Below are 13,474 nucleotides of genomic sequence, written 5' to 3' on the forward strand. Positions count from 1 at the left end.
GGAATCCTACAGTATGCCTTTTCAGATTGCTTTCTCTTAGTAATATGCATCTAAGTTTGCTCTTTGTCATTTCATGTCCTGATAGTTCCTTTCTTTTTAGCACTAGTATTCTATTATCTAGATGTACCACAACTTCTAATCATTTTTAAATTTTGTCTGTAGAATTTTGAAAGCAGTTGGAGAGTCATCATTTGTGGATTCAAATCCCAGCTCAGGCTTTACCCTTACTCAAGCTTGGTCAAGCAACTTGACTCTCTAAAATTCAGTTGCCTGAAGGTGGTTTGTAACCACTTTACAGAGTTAAGATTATGAACCTATAAATTTAACACCAAGGACATAGTACTGAGAAACCATGGTATCTAAAATCATAGACTGTCAGAAAGTTTGCTCTTTGAAATCATAGTAATAGTGAGAAGGGGACATCTCACTCTTGCCTGGAATGCCAATGTCACTTTAACATAGAGAAGCAGGCATGATTTCCAACAGAGGTGCAGAGTTTCAAAGGAGGATTTCTGGAGATTGCACATTTATCTTAACCCTATAATTTCTGAAGAAACAGGACCCTGTGTCTGCTTCTCAGCCCAGGCATGATGTTGACTCCATTACATAGGATCTGCTTTGCCTTGAGTCCATCAAAGCTCTGCTTAATATAAGTTTTACCTAACCTTCATTCTTCCCCAAAACCTGTATTAACCCCGTGTCTTCCTTTGTTTGGTGAGGCACACTACACAGTTCCTCTGGAGAGCTCTTTTTTGAAGAAAGAAATATTTAGTAAATTGACTCAAGTGAATTAAACTTAAATGATTCAGCACTTATATTAGAAAAGTATATCAAGGGACACCTGGGTGACTCAGTGGGTTAAGCGTCTGCTCAGGTCATGATCCCAGGGTCCTGGGATTGAGTCCTGCATGGGGCTCCTTGCTCGGGTGGGACCCCGCTTCTCCCTCTGCCTGCCGCTCCCCCTGCTTGTGCTCTCTCTGATAAATAAATAAATCTTTTTAAAAACGTACATCAAAAATGTATAAAAAGTGAATATACATTACCCAAGTATATGGACATTTATAGTTACACATGCATACAACTTACATATTCAAACACACAGATGTTGATTCTGGGGGAAAATCTGAGATACTAAAACTATTTTCAAGTGTGAAATACGTTTCAACATTCCGCATGAATCTAAATACATGATGTTATCATGCTTAGAAGCATGGTTTATATTCTAGACTGAATGTTTGTGTCACCCCCTAAATTTCCTATATTGAAACCTAATATCCACTTGTGATGGTATTTGAAGATGATGCCTTTGGAAGGGATTAGTGCCCTAATAAAATATTCCCCCAAAGAGCTCCCTCACTCGCCTTTCTGCCATGTGAGGACATGAACCAGGAAGCTGGCCCTCACCAGACAGTGAACTGCTGGCACTTTGATTTTGGACTTTCCCAGCCTCCAGAACTATGGGAAATAAATTTCTGTTGTTTATAAGCCACTGTCTATGGTATTTTGTTATAGTAGCCTGAACCAACTAAAATAGTTGGGTTTTAATTTTTTAACAGATACTGGTATATCATATTGGCTTGTTAATAACCAAGGCATTTTGCATACACAGTATCTCACGGTGGAAAAAATTAATATTATTTGCTCTGATGTTTTAAACTTTGTCTTTTCAACATAAGAGCCACACGAATTTAAGTGTCTCCCTTTTGCAGCAAGTTAACAATTTTATTGGACAAGTGTGTCCCTTGTTTTTGGTTGTTGGACCCGACAAGGATTAAACTAGATTACACATGTAACACTACATAACGTTTATCTGTGCCTAGTACAGAGGAGGCACACAAAAAAATATTTGCTGATGGAATTAATTTGATACACCATGTACAGGAACAGTCATTTAAAAAGGGCAAACAAACGGGATTTCGGTATATCCATTTAAATTGTATTTTCTTTTTCTTAACGGAGAGAATGAAGCGTTGAAAGGCCAGTGAAGTGGATAGATTCTAAGTGGGCAAAATAAACCCAAAGCGCCGAGCGAACAGATTGAGGCACTAGGAGGCAGAGCTGCACTAACTTCTCCGGTGGTCCCGCCTCCGCCTCTTTGTCCCTGCCCTGGTCTCCTCCCCGCCTGCGGTGCCCCGTTCCCACTGCAGTCGCCTGGGCCGTGATGAAGCAGTTTCCGCCCTAACAGGGGTGGTCCGGCGCCTCCTGCTCTCGCGAGGACTGGTGGTCGAACACATTCCCTCTTTGCTCCTCAGCTGGGTTCCCCGTCACAGTTCCGCCCTTACTACCCTCACTTCCGGCCCAAAAAGCCACCCAGAGAGGGGGTCGCCCCACGGGGGCTCAGGCGGTGGTCGGGTCCCTCTTTCCTGCCCACCCAAAGGCCCCACAACTTCCGCCACCACCGTCTCCTCCGCCGCTGGTCCTTCCGCCACGATCGACCAACCAGCTCAGGACGGGAGCTCTATTTCGCTCCGGGAGAGGAAAGGGCGGGGAGGAAGCACGCCTCCATCCCCTCGCCCATGGCTTTTCCCTTCGCCCGCCCGCCTCATCACCACACACCCTCCCACCTCCGCCGAGGCGAAGCCACATTCGCCCTGAGAGAGGCGGGGCTGCTCTTCTGGCGCCGCTCTCGCGATCGCTCAGACCTCTCGCGAGACCCGACGCCCGACTTGTGCGCCCGGGAAACCCCGTTGCTCCCTTTCCCCTGGCTGGCAGCGCGGAGGCCGCACGGTAGGGCGGGCGCTCCGGTTCGGGCTGGGCGCGGGGCGTCAGGGCCCGACTCCCCAGCCGGGAGCGCGTGCCGGGGGGCTCCGGGGCGACTGCGTGGGGCCGCTCCGCCCCCTGGAGCCGCAGCCACGTGCGAGCGGCAGGCCCGGGCATGCCCGGTCGGCGCGGTCCGGGAACCGAGACTGGGCCAGGTGGGCGGCGTGGATGCGGGGGGCGCCCCCCGGTTCGGGGGCTGGGGTTTTCTGGCGTTTCCACAAGGACACGCTAGTGCGTGTTTGTGCTTCTGCGACCCGCAGAGACCGTGAGCGGCGGTGAACTCGAGCACCCACAGGCGCCGGGGCCTTCAGGGCCCAGTACCGAAGCGGGACCTTGGGAAGTAACGGGAGTGCGGCGGTTTCAGTGGCGTGGCGGGGGAGGCCCCGGCTCTGTCAGTCGTCTGCACGGGTCCTGAGCTCACATGCGTGCTCTCTCTCTCTCAGATGCCTGGAGTTACCGTAAAAGACGTGAACCAGCAGGAGTTCGTCAGAGCTCTGGCAGCCTTCCTCAAGAAGTGAGTGTGGGAACGGGGTCTTCACGGCGGTTGGAAGCTGTGGTCTTTGCCTGGTTCCTCGGCAGGCGTTGTTTCTCTCCCCGGGGGGGGGGGGGGGGCGGGGCTTGTGTGAGGTCCCAGAGGGGAGTCCGCTTGTCTGCATGAGGCCTGGGTTTGGCTTGTAGTTGGGTTTCAGATGCTTTGTATTCTGGGACACATGGGGCTCCTGGTAACCTGCAGTTGTGCTGAGCAGAAGGGATTGGGGAGGGGGTGGAGTTTGTGCAGGTTCCTGAATCGTGCCTTTCTCACTGTTGGTCCCAGGTCTGGGAAGCTGAAAGTCCCTGAATGGGTAGACACTGTCAAGCTGGCCAAGCATAAAGAGCTTGCTCCCTACGATGAGAACTGGTTCTACACACGAGCTGGTGAGGAACTGGGGCCTCTGGGGAGTCGGGGCCTGGGTGACCTCTGGCATACATCATACCTCCCCATTCTCTCCGTGAGCCCAAGATCGCAAGAGGTGAAACTCTTTAAATTATAGTTGATGTACAGTGTGAGAGGAGAAACCTCAGACTGTTCCTGCGTGCTTGTGTGACACTCGATAACTTCACATTCTGAAGCTGTTTCTTCATTTGTAGGAGTTTTGTGTAAGGACTTGGGGCTTCCTCTGAGCCTCCAGGGAAATCAGGGTCAAATGAGTGTTCGTATTTTACTTAAAGGTGGTGTGTTTTAGAGGGAGGCATTTATCTTTCTATGTTCATGGGGTCTAGACTCAAATTCTTTTCTACTGCTTAACTGTGACTTCCATCTGCATGTGCCTCTTGTGGTCCTCTCTAAAGTGGGGCTAATGATTGTACCATTGGAGGATTGTAGTGGGAATCAAATGATCTTATGGCTGTTAAAATGCTATAAACTGTACCTATGGCAGAGTAATCCTTCAAGAAAAGTTAGCTGTCTTGTTTTTATTCAGATCATCAGGCCAGCTTTTTCCTTGACTCTTAGTAAGTTTTTCCTAAGAGGTTAAGGTTTGGTCAGTCCCTCCTTGCTCTAAATCTTCCTAAGTCCCACATGCCTAAAAGAAGGTCTTATGGTCACCCTGTAACCATGCCAGCCCCCTCTCTCTATTAGTCTCCCAGTGATGACACCTTGGAAGGAATGACTTAAATGTAGCACCTGATAGCACAGTGCTAATTTTTACCTGTCCTTGACATTTCAAGTTTCTCCAAGCTGTCACCCCATGAAGGCCTAACTTAGGGATTGTGGGGGGGGACAGTCAGTGCAGGATTGTTTAGGTGGCAGCCTCTGCACAGGCCTTCACTGAGGGCCCTCAGCCTCTGCAACCATCAACCTTCCTTTGTGACATAGGGGCTCCATCCTGGCCAAAGCTTGTCTCCAGATAGGAAGTAAGTGGGAAGCAAGCATTGAGAAGACTTCAGCATGACCTTGAGAAGAGTTGGTCTCTGTACAAGTTGCCTTGGTACTTCAGAACACGGAGTGTTTCGTAGATGTGTGGTGCAGTCGTGCATGAAATGTCATGAGATCCACTCTTAATTTAGGGTCTAGACTGGGCACAGGGGCCAACATGACTTGGCCACAGCAGATCCCTGAGGATGAAACAGTCAACTCTTGTGTGGGTAGGGTGAGCAGCATATGGTGGGAATCGCTTGCTGTGCTTTTAGAAAGAAGGGGGGGGGGCGCCTGGGTGGCTCAGTTGTTAAGCATCTGCCTTAGGCTCGGGTCATGATTCCAGGGTCCTGGGATCGAGCCCCGCATCGGAGACAATGCTCAGTAAGAAGCCTTCTCCCTCTCCCCCTGCTTGCGTTCGCTGTGTCTCTGTCAAATAAATAAATAATAAATCTTTAAAAAAAAAAAAAAAAGAAAATGGAGCTGGTGGAGGGAAGCTGATGTGACTTCCCCGGGCACATCAGGGATGGAGCCTGAATGAGACCACCACCCCATCTACCCGTCTTGGGAAGCAAGACTGCCTGGCCCTGAATGTTCTTTGGCAGTGCCCCAAGAATCAGTTAGTTGGTCAAGGCAGCTTTGGATCTAAAATGAGAAATTCTACTAGCTTTTTTTGTATGGTCAGGTAAATATACATATTTTGCTTAATCTCTCTTATCAAAAACCTCTCAGGTAGTACTGGTGATTTCTGTTTCATGGTGGTTGTCAGGAAGGTCAAGTAACATGTCAGCTAATGATGCCACAGTCTACCATTCCCATGCCATCACTTGAGGCGGGGTTCTCCAGCTCTCTTCCCTTGGCTCATTTCATACTTTACATTTTTGTAGATGGGGAAAGATTCGTGGGAAATCAGATAAAGACTCTGGGCAGTACACATAGATGAGTCTTACTGTGGCTGTGGTCCCTTTCTGCCCGCTATGCCCCTTCTCTGACAACTCACACTGAGTGTACATCTTCTACCTGCCCTCCTGGCCTCCCATTTTTTTAAGATTCCCAAATGCCTTTTTAAGATTTTTTATTTGTTTGCAGCCTGACGTGGGGCTCAATCCCAGGACCCCGGGATCACGACCCAAGCCGAAGGCAGACACCTAACTGACTGAGCCACCCAACTGCCCCCCCAAATTCCTTTTTTGACCTCACTTGCCCAGCTGACTTAGTGGCATAGTATGGTGGTTCTAGACCCAGGTCTGTTAAGTACCTTTTTGTTGGGACACCGCCATGCCTATTTGTTTATATCCACACCAGAGGCAGAGTTGCAGTTGTGACAGACCACGTGGCCTACAAAACCAAAAATACTGATTTTTGATCCTTGGGGTGCCTGGGTGGCTCAGTCGTTAAGTGTCTGCCTTCGGCTCAGGTCATAATCCCAGGGTCCTGGGATCGAGCCCCGCATCGGGCTCCCTGCTCCACGGGAAGCTTGCTTCTCCCTCTCCCACTCCCCCTGCTTGTGTTCCCTCTCTCGCTGTGTCTCTCTCTGTAAAATGAAATCTTTAAAAAAAAAAAAAAAAAAAAACACACACACACACGATTTTGACCCTAAGGAGAAGTTTGCTAGTCTGGAGTGCTCCCACCTAGTTAGGGTTAGCTCATACTCTGAACAAGTCAAGGAACTGAGGTACAAACACTTCACAATGACCCTGGGAGAGCATGGCACGCTAACTCCAAAACCGGAGTCTGTGCTGTATTTGCTTTATTCCTTCTCCGGATCATGGGGCCTTGGCCTCTTGTCCTCTCGGGGGTCTAGAACCAAAGCACAGTGGGCAGTGGTCTGTCCTGGGAGGCTGAGCCTTGGCAGCAGGTGGTGTGGGGATTGACTTCATGGAGTGACACGTTCTGATCTCGGGGCGGGGGGGGCAGTGATAAAAAGGCAAATGGAAGAGCCGACCTGAGGGAGCTCTGGAAAAGGGACAGCTATAGGAGTAAGAAGCACCAAGGCACAGTGGTGAAGGGTGAGGTAGGTAGGGCTAGAAAGAACCTGTGTCAGGAGCTGCTCTAAGAGGAGGGGCAGCGTCAGGGAAAGACCATTGTAAGGTTTTGTGAAGGGGGTGTTGCAGGGTGGCCTTGGGCAAGTCTCTTGACTTCTCAGTTCTCAGAAGGTGCTGATTGGGAGGGAGGTGAGACTCCCCATCGTGTCTTGTCAGCGAGCAACTCTGAATTGGGACATCTGAGCGCGTTTTACTGTAGGATGGAACCTGGTCCTCTGCCCCCTGCTGTGTTAGTGGCAGGATTGAGGCCTTGGAGACTGTGCAGGAACAAGTTAAGGGGTGACAAGGTCGGGAAAGTGATTCTGTCCTTAGAAGCTTAGTGGAGAAGGGTTGAGGGCAAGATGTATCTGGGAGGCCTCCTTTCCCCACTTTGTGCCTCCCTAGGTCAGGAAGGGATCACAGACCTGAACTTAAAACCAGCTGTTGAGACGCTGGGCTGCAAAGACACTTGTGCAGCTTCCTTGGGCTGCGGTGCTCCAGTGCCCCCTCCCCTGTGACCCTCCTCCGGCTGGCAGCCCGGTGCTGGTCCCTCCTTCACAGTTGGAGGTGTGGAGTGACTCGTCATTACTAGGGACAGGATTTCCCAAGAGGAGCACAGCAGAAAGCCTTTAGAGGGACTTAAGGAGAAGCCAGTTGTGATGACACCTGGCTCGCTGTGACCCTCATAAACAGCAGCTAGGATGGCCTGGATTGGTGATGTTACAACTTCACTTCAGAGGGATTGGGACCTGGGTCTCTTGGGGTGGGGGTGTGTGAAAAATAGGTCAATATTTTGTAGAATTCATGTATTTCTACTGTAATACTTTTTCAATTTGTGGAGTTAACACTCTCCCTTGTAATGGGTCAGGAAAATAATTATCAACTGGGTTGGCTGGGGGGACACCTAGGCTTGTGATGTCTGACACCACACCAGATAGTTTTATGCAGCTTTAAAAAAAGTGATGGAACCCACCACCCGTTCCTTGAAGAAACTAGTATGTTGAATTTGGCTGGAGCTTATTCTCTGCCACTCCTCGGGATTTAAGGAAATCGTGCCCTTTAGGTACCGTGGCCCAGACCACCTGAATCCGGGGTGGACTCTCAACAGCTGATGAGGAGCAGTGTTGGGATTCAGACCCTATGTTACCAGACAGCCCAGGGGTTGGCCACCCCTTTTCGTAGAGCCCAGATGAGGACCGGGCAGAACATTGGTCCAGTCTTGGCCAGGCATCTCCTGGGCATCTGTGTGCTTAGGAGTATTCATCTCACCCCCTTCGTGAGGATGTCCTGCTCTCCCCAGCCCTGGGTACAGCCCAAGTGGGAGAGCAGCTCTCCAGCCCAGTCAGGGCGTGGCCTGGGACAGGCTCGAGAGGAAGGGTGGTAGTTGTTGGGCATGCGAGCTGGTCTTAAAGTCTGGAATTCTCCAGTGATATCACTGGAAGGGGAGTTTTGGTCTTGGAGGTGTGGGGGAGGTAGAGTGTGGGGTAAAGTGGGGTAGGAAGAACCAAGGAGAAGAGTTTTAAAGTGAGCAGAGGCCGGAAGCAGTGAAACGGAGGAGCTTTTGTGTATGGTGGTCCTGATAGGTGGGGAGGGTTTCAACTGTGCTGTGGCTGTATCCGGAGACCATCTCGGGGTAGGGGTGGGGAACAAGTGCTGTGGAAGAACTACTCTGGGAGGGGCAGGCTGAGAGGAAGAGTACCCACTTCACCCCCACCCCGAGCTGGCCGCATGGACATGGCCTGGCACCAGCTCTCAGGAGTAAGTAGTTACTGACAGAGTGAATCCTGATTCCCTCTCTGATCTGTAGAACTAAGCCTTACATGCTGGGCTCTAGGGGCCCTGAAATGACCTGGAGTCCCTGTATCTGGCCCTAATGCCTCCACATTGCAGTGGCCCCCTGAAGTAGAAAGCCCAAACAGCCCCTGTAAGGGGCTGTCCCTCAGAAACAGTCTGGAGGGGTTGTCCCTCAGAGCTGTGTGACATGAGGCCAGTGAGTATCCTCCGGAGCCTGTTAGCTTTTCTGTGAAGGAGAATAGCACTAGACACCTGGGCAGTGCTCACAGCCACACTCTTCTCAGACACTGTTATTCCTGATTTTCAGATGAGGGTGAGTGACTTGCCAAGGCCATACCATCAGGCTGGGTCCTGGGGCCATCTTACTGCCTTAAGGAAGAGAATGAAAAGGGGATGGCACAGGGCCCGGTGGAGAAGTGGTCCTGTTGAACAGAACAGTGAGGGGCCAGGGACTTGCCCAAGCCAGGCTAGGGATGAGAACCCTGTGTCCACGGGGGTATTCCCATTCCAGTTTGCATGGGGTGTCCGCTCTAGCCGTGAGTTCTCCGGGGCTGAGGGGCTCGGGGAGCTGCACTCAGGTGGCGGCATGACCCTTCTCATTACCCTGCTGCCCCTCGGCCCTGGGCACGTGGAGGTGGACAGTCATGGCTTAAGCATTTGCTAGGGTCTACCCATAGGACAGAGTCCTACCTCACAGCAGCACTGCTGTGGCGGGCCCTCTGGTCTCCCAGCCTGGGCACAGGGTGCAGGATAGCTAGCGGTGGGGGCCTGATACTGGGTCTTGGTGTGTGTTCTGTTTCCCCAGTCTATATAATGGGAAGAATTAGCGGCCACACACGGAATTGGTAGTATGTGTGACCTCGAGGAAGGCCCTTCCTTCGGCCTGCCTCAGCTGTGGAGAGGAGTCTTCTCTGCTTGAGAAGGGTTCTTACATCTCCGGCCCACACCCCCGCCCCCCCCCCAGCTTCCACAGCACGGCACCTGTACCTCCGGGGCGGCGCTGGGGTCGGCTCCATGACCAAGATCTACGGGGGACGTCAGAGAAACGGGGTCATGCCCAGCCACTTCAGTAGAGGCTCCAAGAGCGTGGCCCGCAGGGTCCTCCAAGCCCTAGAGGGGCTGAAAATGGTGGAAAAGGACCAAGATGGGTAAGCAGGGGCAGGGGGATGGCTGGGAACGGGTGGTGAGGAGACTTGGGGTCAGATCACCTGTAATGAAGTTGTCTAGAGCCATCCTTCCCCCACGTGGAGAGGTGCCAGGTCTGTCCTGCACGGTCCGCAGCTGCCCCTCAGGCAGGCAGGGGATTCTGCAGAAAAGCAAACAGTGAGGGGCCTCACCCCGACCTCTCTGGCTGACTACCCCAAGCTCCAGGAAGGTAATTTAGCGACTGTCCGCTTTCATTAGCCTGCTCGTTAACTTTTCCCAATTGATTTTTCGGGGCTTTTGATCTAAGGCTTGCACAAACGACACCCCGGCAGCTCCCAGGGGGGCTCCCACTCCTGCCCCCAGCTCGTTAAAATGCAGCCGACCGGGGCCCTCAGTGGGACTTGGCTGGTGTCATGTGGTCCCATGGCCAGGTGCCTTCTTGGGAAGCCTGGCTCACATCCAGGAGGGGCCTCGCAGCGACAGGGCTGAGAGCCTGCACTCATGGGGGGCTGCTTGACTGTTCTCCCACAGGGGCCGCAAACTGACACCTCAGGGACAGAGAGATCTGGACAGAATCGCTGGACAGGTGAGGCCTGGGTGTGTGCCAGGGCTGGGTCCCTTAGTCACTGCCCAGGGAATTTTCAGAGCCTGGGCTTTGTTAGATCAGAGTTTCCTCCCCCGGAGGTCACAGCCCAGCCTGGTGGGGGTCAGAGGAGGGCTGGCCTGGGGGGGGGGGCAGGGGGCGGGTACAGGAGAAAGAACGGTTCTGACTGACTTCCTGCTAGAGCTGGTTGGAAATGCGGGTGCTGGAGTGCAGCTGGGCTTGTTTCTCATGCAGGACATGTTCCTGGACATACAACTCCCTCCTCCCAGGTCAGCCTTCTTAGGATTCTGGCTGCACTGTTTCCTCCTACTCTTCATGCGTGCTGAGCACCAGATGGGACGGCTGTGGAGACGGGGAGGCAAGCCAGCTCAGAACTCAGGTCTCCATCCAGATGACTGACTGGCTGGACACCTGGGGGCAGAGTCCGTTTGCCTGGAGCCGGTCTCCCCGTCTGTGGAGCAGTCTCCTCTTGCCAGCCTCAGAGGGTGGTAGTGAGGGCTCAGTGAGCTACAGCAGCAGGAGCCCCCAGGGCCAGGCGTGAACCCGTTGTTGGTTTTCTTCTTTATGTATCATTGACTCAGGTCTCCTAGGAGCTTTGGAGAGAGCTTAGTCACTTAGTCCAGGAGCAGAAGAGAATAGAAGGTGTCAGCCCCCTGAGCATCTGGGGGCAGCCTGGAAGGAGCTGGTGAACTCTTCCAGGGCAGGGCAGAGCCTGGCACGGACATCCGTGTGGGTCACGGGGCAGTGGCGTTGCAATCCCATTTCCTGTCTTCGAGTCCACGTTGACGCTTCTGTAAAAGGCCGTGCCTGAGGTTGTAGGGATCAGATCAGATGAATGCATGTCAGGCCACAAATCCAGTTGGCTGGTGTCCCTCGGGTAGTGGGTAGCTGCTTCAGAGTGCCGGGACACAGACCCCATGGCCCATCCTGATTACTTCCCCATCTTTTCCCGCAGGTGGCAGCTGCCAACAAGAAGCATTAGAGCAAATGCTGGGTCAATAAATTGCCTCGTTCGTAATCCTGGTCCGGGTCTCTCACTGGCTCTCGCCTTCCATTGGGGGCAGGAGGAAGGAGCACTGCATGGCACTTCTTCCCTCATGAAGGGGGGGGGGCCTGGGGGGCTGTGGCACCAATACCCACTAGAGCCTGAGGCCCAGCCTTCCCAACTGAAGCCCTTCTACCCCTAGTGGGCCCTGTGCCCCAGCTAGGCTGGTGGTTGGGTGGGGCCGGGACCTGGAGCCTCTCACCCCTCCCCCCACATCCTGCCTTTGCAGTTCTCAGATGAGAAACCGAGAAAAGAGTGGCTGTTGAAGCGGTGGCCCCAGTTGGGGCCTGTGCTGCAGAGGTCGCACTCTGTCCCCCGCTGGAACAAAAGCAGGAGGGGCAGGTGGCTTCTTCCCTAAAGGAGGTAGACTTGGGACAGCCACCTTTCACTCCTGGTGGCTCCTTGAGTGTCCCTGGTATGCACCTTTTGGAGCTAGTTGTCCCTGCCCAGAGTTGGGATGGGGTGCCACTTCCCACACCCACCACTGCCCGAAGAGAGGGTTGTGTGAGGCTCCTGCACAGAGGTTGAGCTGGGCCGTCAGGCGGCACGACCTCTACAGTCCTGCATGGCAGTTGGCTCTCGGTGCAAATGGGGTGGGAGCTCTGAAGGGCACCAAGTGGGCATGTGCCAGATCCCAGAAAGCTGAGCCTGGAGAATTGGCCCCATGTGACCAAACCCACCTCCTCCTTGGGGAACACTACGAAGCAGAGCCTGAGCTGGCTCCGCCAAGGTCTCCTGATTTCCCCCAGCCCGTTATTGGACCCATTTACTTCCAGTGCGAAGCCTGGGCTTTGAACTCAAGTGACTCGTGTTCAATAACCTTCCAGCTCTGACCCTAATTCTATGCAATCCTGAACCACTTACTCCCCCTCTGAGCCCTCCGCTCCTTGTCTGGATCACTCCTGAGAGGTCTGCAGAGTTACGTATAGATAGTGCCTTGGCTCAGAGCAGTGCACCAAGCACACGACCAGTTACTTGGTGGTCAGGATGGAAAAAATCAGTCCCACATCCGGTGGGGAATGAAGCTGTCATCCCTCCCAGCTCCAGCTCAAGTTTGTGCTGAATAAACAGCCTATCATGTGCAAGGCACTTACTAAATCACTTAATACAACTAGGCAACCCTGTGAAGGTGCCAAAAAACACCCGCATTTTCGGTATTGGGAAAGTAAGTCACAGGTTGGGTCGTTTGCCCATGTACCACAACGAGGGGGTGGCAAAACTGGAATTTGAACTTGGGCAACCAGGCTCTAGTCACTGCAGCTCATTGCCCCATGGAAGTAAGGGAAATGGAAAAACAAGGCGTGAACATTATGTGCCTGGGCATGGCCTTGGGCCAGTCACTCCCTCCCTGTTCTGGGCTCCAGTTTCCTTTTTTGTCAATTGAGGAAGAAGACTTCTTGGAGTAGACATGCGAACACAAGGCAGCAAGGCCCAGGACCTGGTTGGCAGACGGCTAAGTGGCCGGTGGGTGGCGTCCCTGCAGGCCAGTCTGGCCTGAGGGCCTGCAATCCAGCAGCTGTGCCTCTGCGGCCACTAGGGGGCGGTCGAGGGCCTGGAAACTGCCTCAGCCGACGGAGGGGAATGCTGCAGTGTCTGAGCCCGGGGTTTCTTCCTAGGTGGGGGGTCATAAGGAGGAACTGAAGTGCGGAGGGGCTGGTGACCTGCTATAAAGCAAGGGTCGCAACAGAACACCTGGGTCCCCGGAGAGAAGGGAACGGGGGAGGGCCCCCAGGCCAGAGAAGGGGAACTATGTCCTTGCAGCCTCACGAGGGGGACAAGGGTGGTGGAGGGCCCAGACAACAGTAGGCTGACAGAGTTGAGATTCAAACACAGGAGTCACGAACTCTTGAGGCCCATGCTCCTCTGTGTGGGTGACAGTTGGATTTTGTTTTTTTAATTATGAAATGATTCAAGCATGCAAAACAGCATACCTATTAGTGTAAGAAAGACCCGTGGGCCCACTACCCAGCTTAAGTAAAACAAGACCTAAAGCCAAGACAGGAAACGCCCTCCTCCCTTCCCCCAGAGGGAACCCCTCTCGGGAATTGGGTGTCACTCACCTGCATGGGTTCACACCTCCACTACAGAGGGACGTGTCCCTAACGGCACCCAATGTTTCGCCTTTTGAAAACAAGTCAGTTGCACGCTGCATGTGTTGTCATTTCCATGTCATTACTGAGACGCAGCTGGGTTGACAAGTAGAGCGT

General features: G+C 53.0%; 1 protein-coding gene across 4 annotated transcripts; it reads left to right on the forward strand.

Annotated features, from left to right (window-relative positions):
- Nucleotides 1-2,583: 2,583 nt before the first annotated feature.
- Nucleotides 2,584-11,424, forward strand: RPS19 (ribosomal protein S19). Of its 4 annotated transcripts, none has more exons than XM_073890224.1 (7): nt 2,584-2,727; nt 3,204-3,274; nt 3,575-3,675; nt 9,437-9,620; nt 10,150-10,204; nt 10,457-10,491; nt 11,178-11,424. In XM_073890224.1, the coding sequence occupies exons 2-7, from the start codon at nt 3,204-3,206 to the stop codon at nt 11,407-11,409; spliced, it is 678 nt and encodes a 225-aa protein (XP_073746325.1). In that variant the 5' UTR covers nt 2,584-2,727; the 3' UTR covers nt 11,410-11,424. The 4 variants fall into 4 exon arrangements, with proteins under 4 accessions (XP_073746325.1, XP_073746326.1, XP_073746327.1 ...); XM_073890225.1 differs by having other exon boundaries at nt 2,587-2,727; nt 10,404-10,491; nt 11,178-11,245; XM_073890226.1 differs by lacking the exon at nt 10,457-10,491 and having other exon boundaries at nt 2,591-2,727; nt 10,492-11,245.
- The last annotated feature ends 2,050 nt before the right edge of the window (nt 11,425-13,474 follow it).

This window comes from Callorhinus ursinus, unplaced genomic scaffold, assembly GCF_003265705.2.
Source record: "Callorhinus ursinus isolate GAN/ISIS: 27379988/994484 unplaced genomic scaffold, GSC_fseal_2.0 scaffold134, whole genome shotgun sequence".
In the NCBI taxonomy this organism is placed as follows: Eukaryota; Metazoa; Chordata; class Mammalia; order Carnivora; family Otariidae; genus Callorhinus; species Callorhinus ursinus.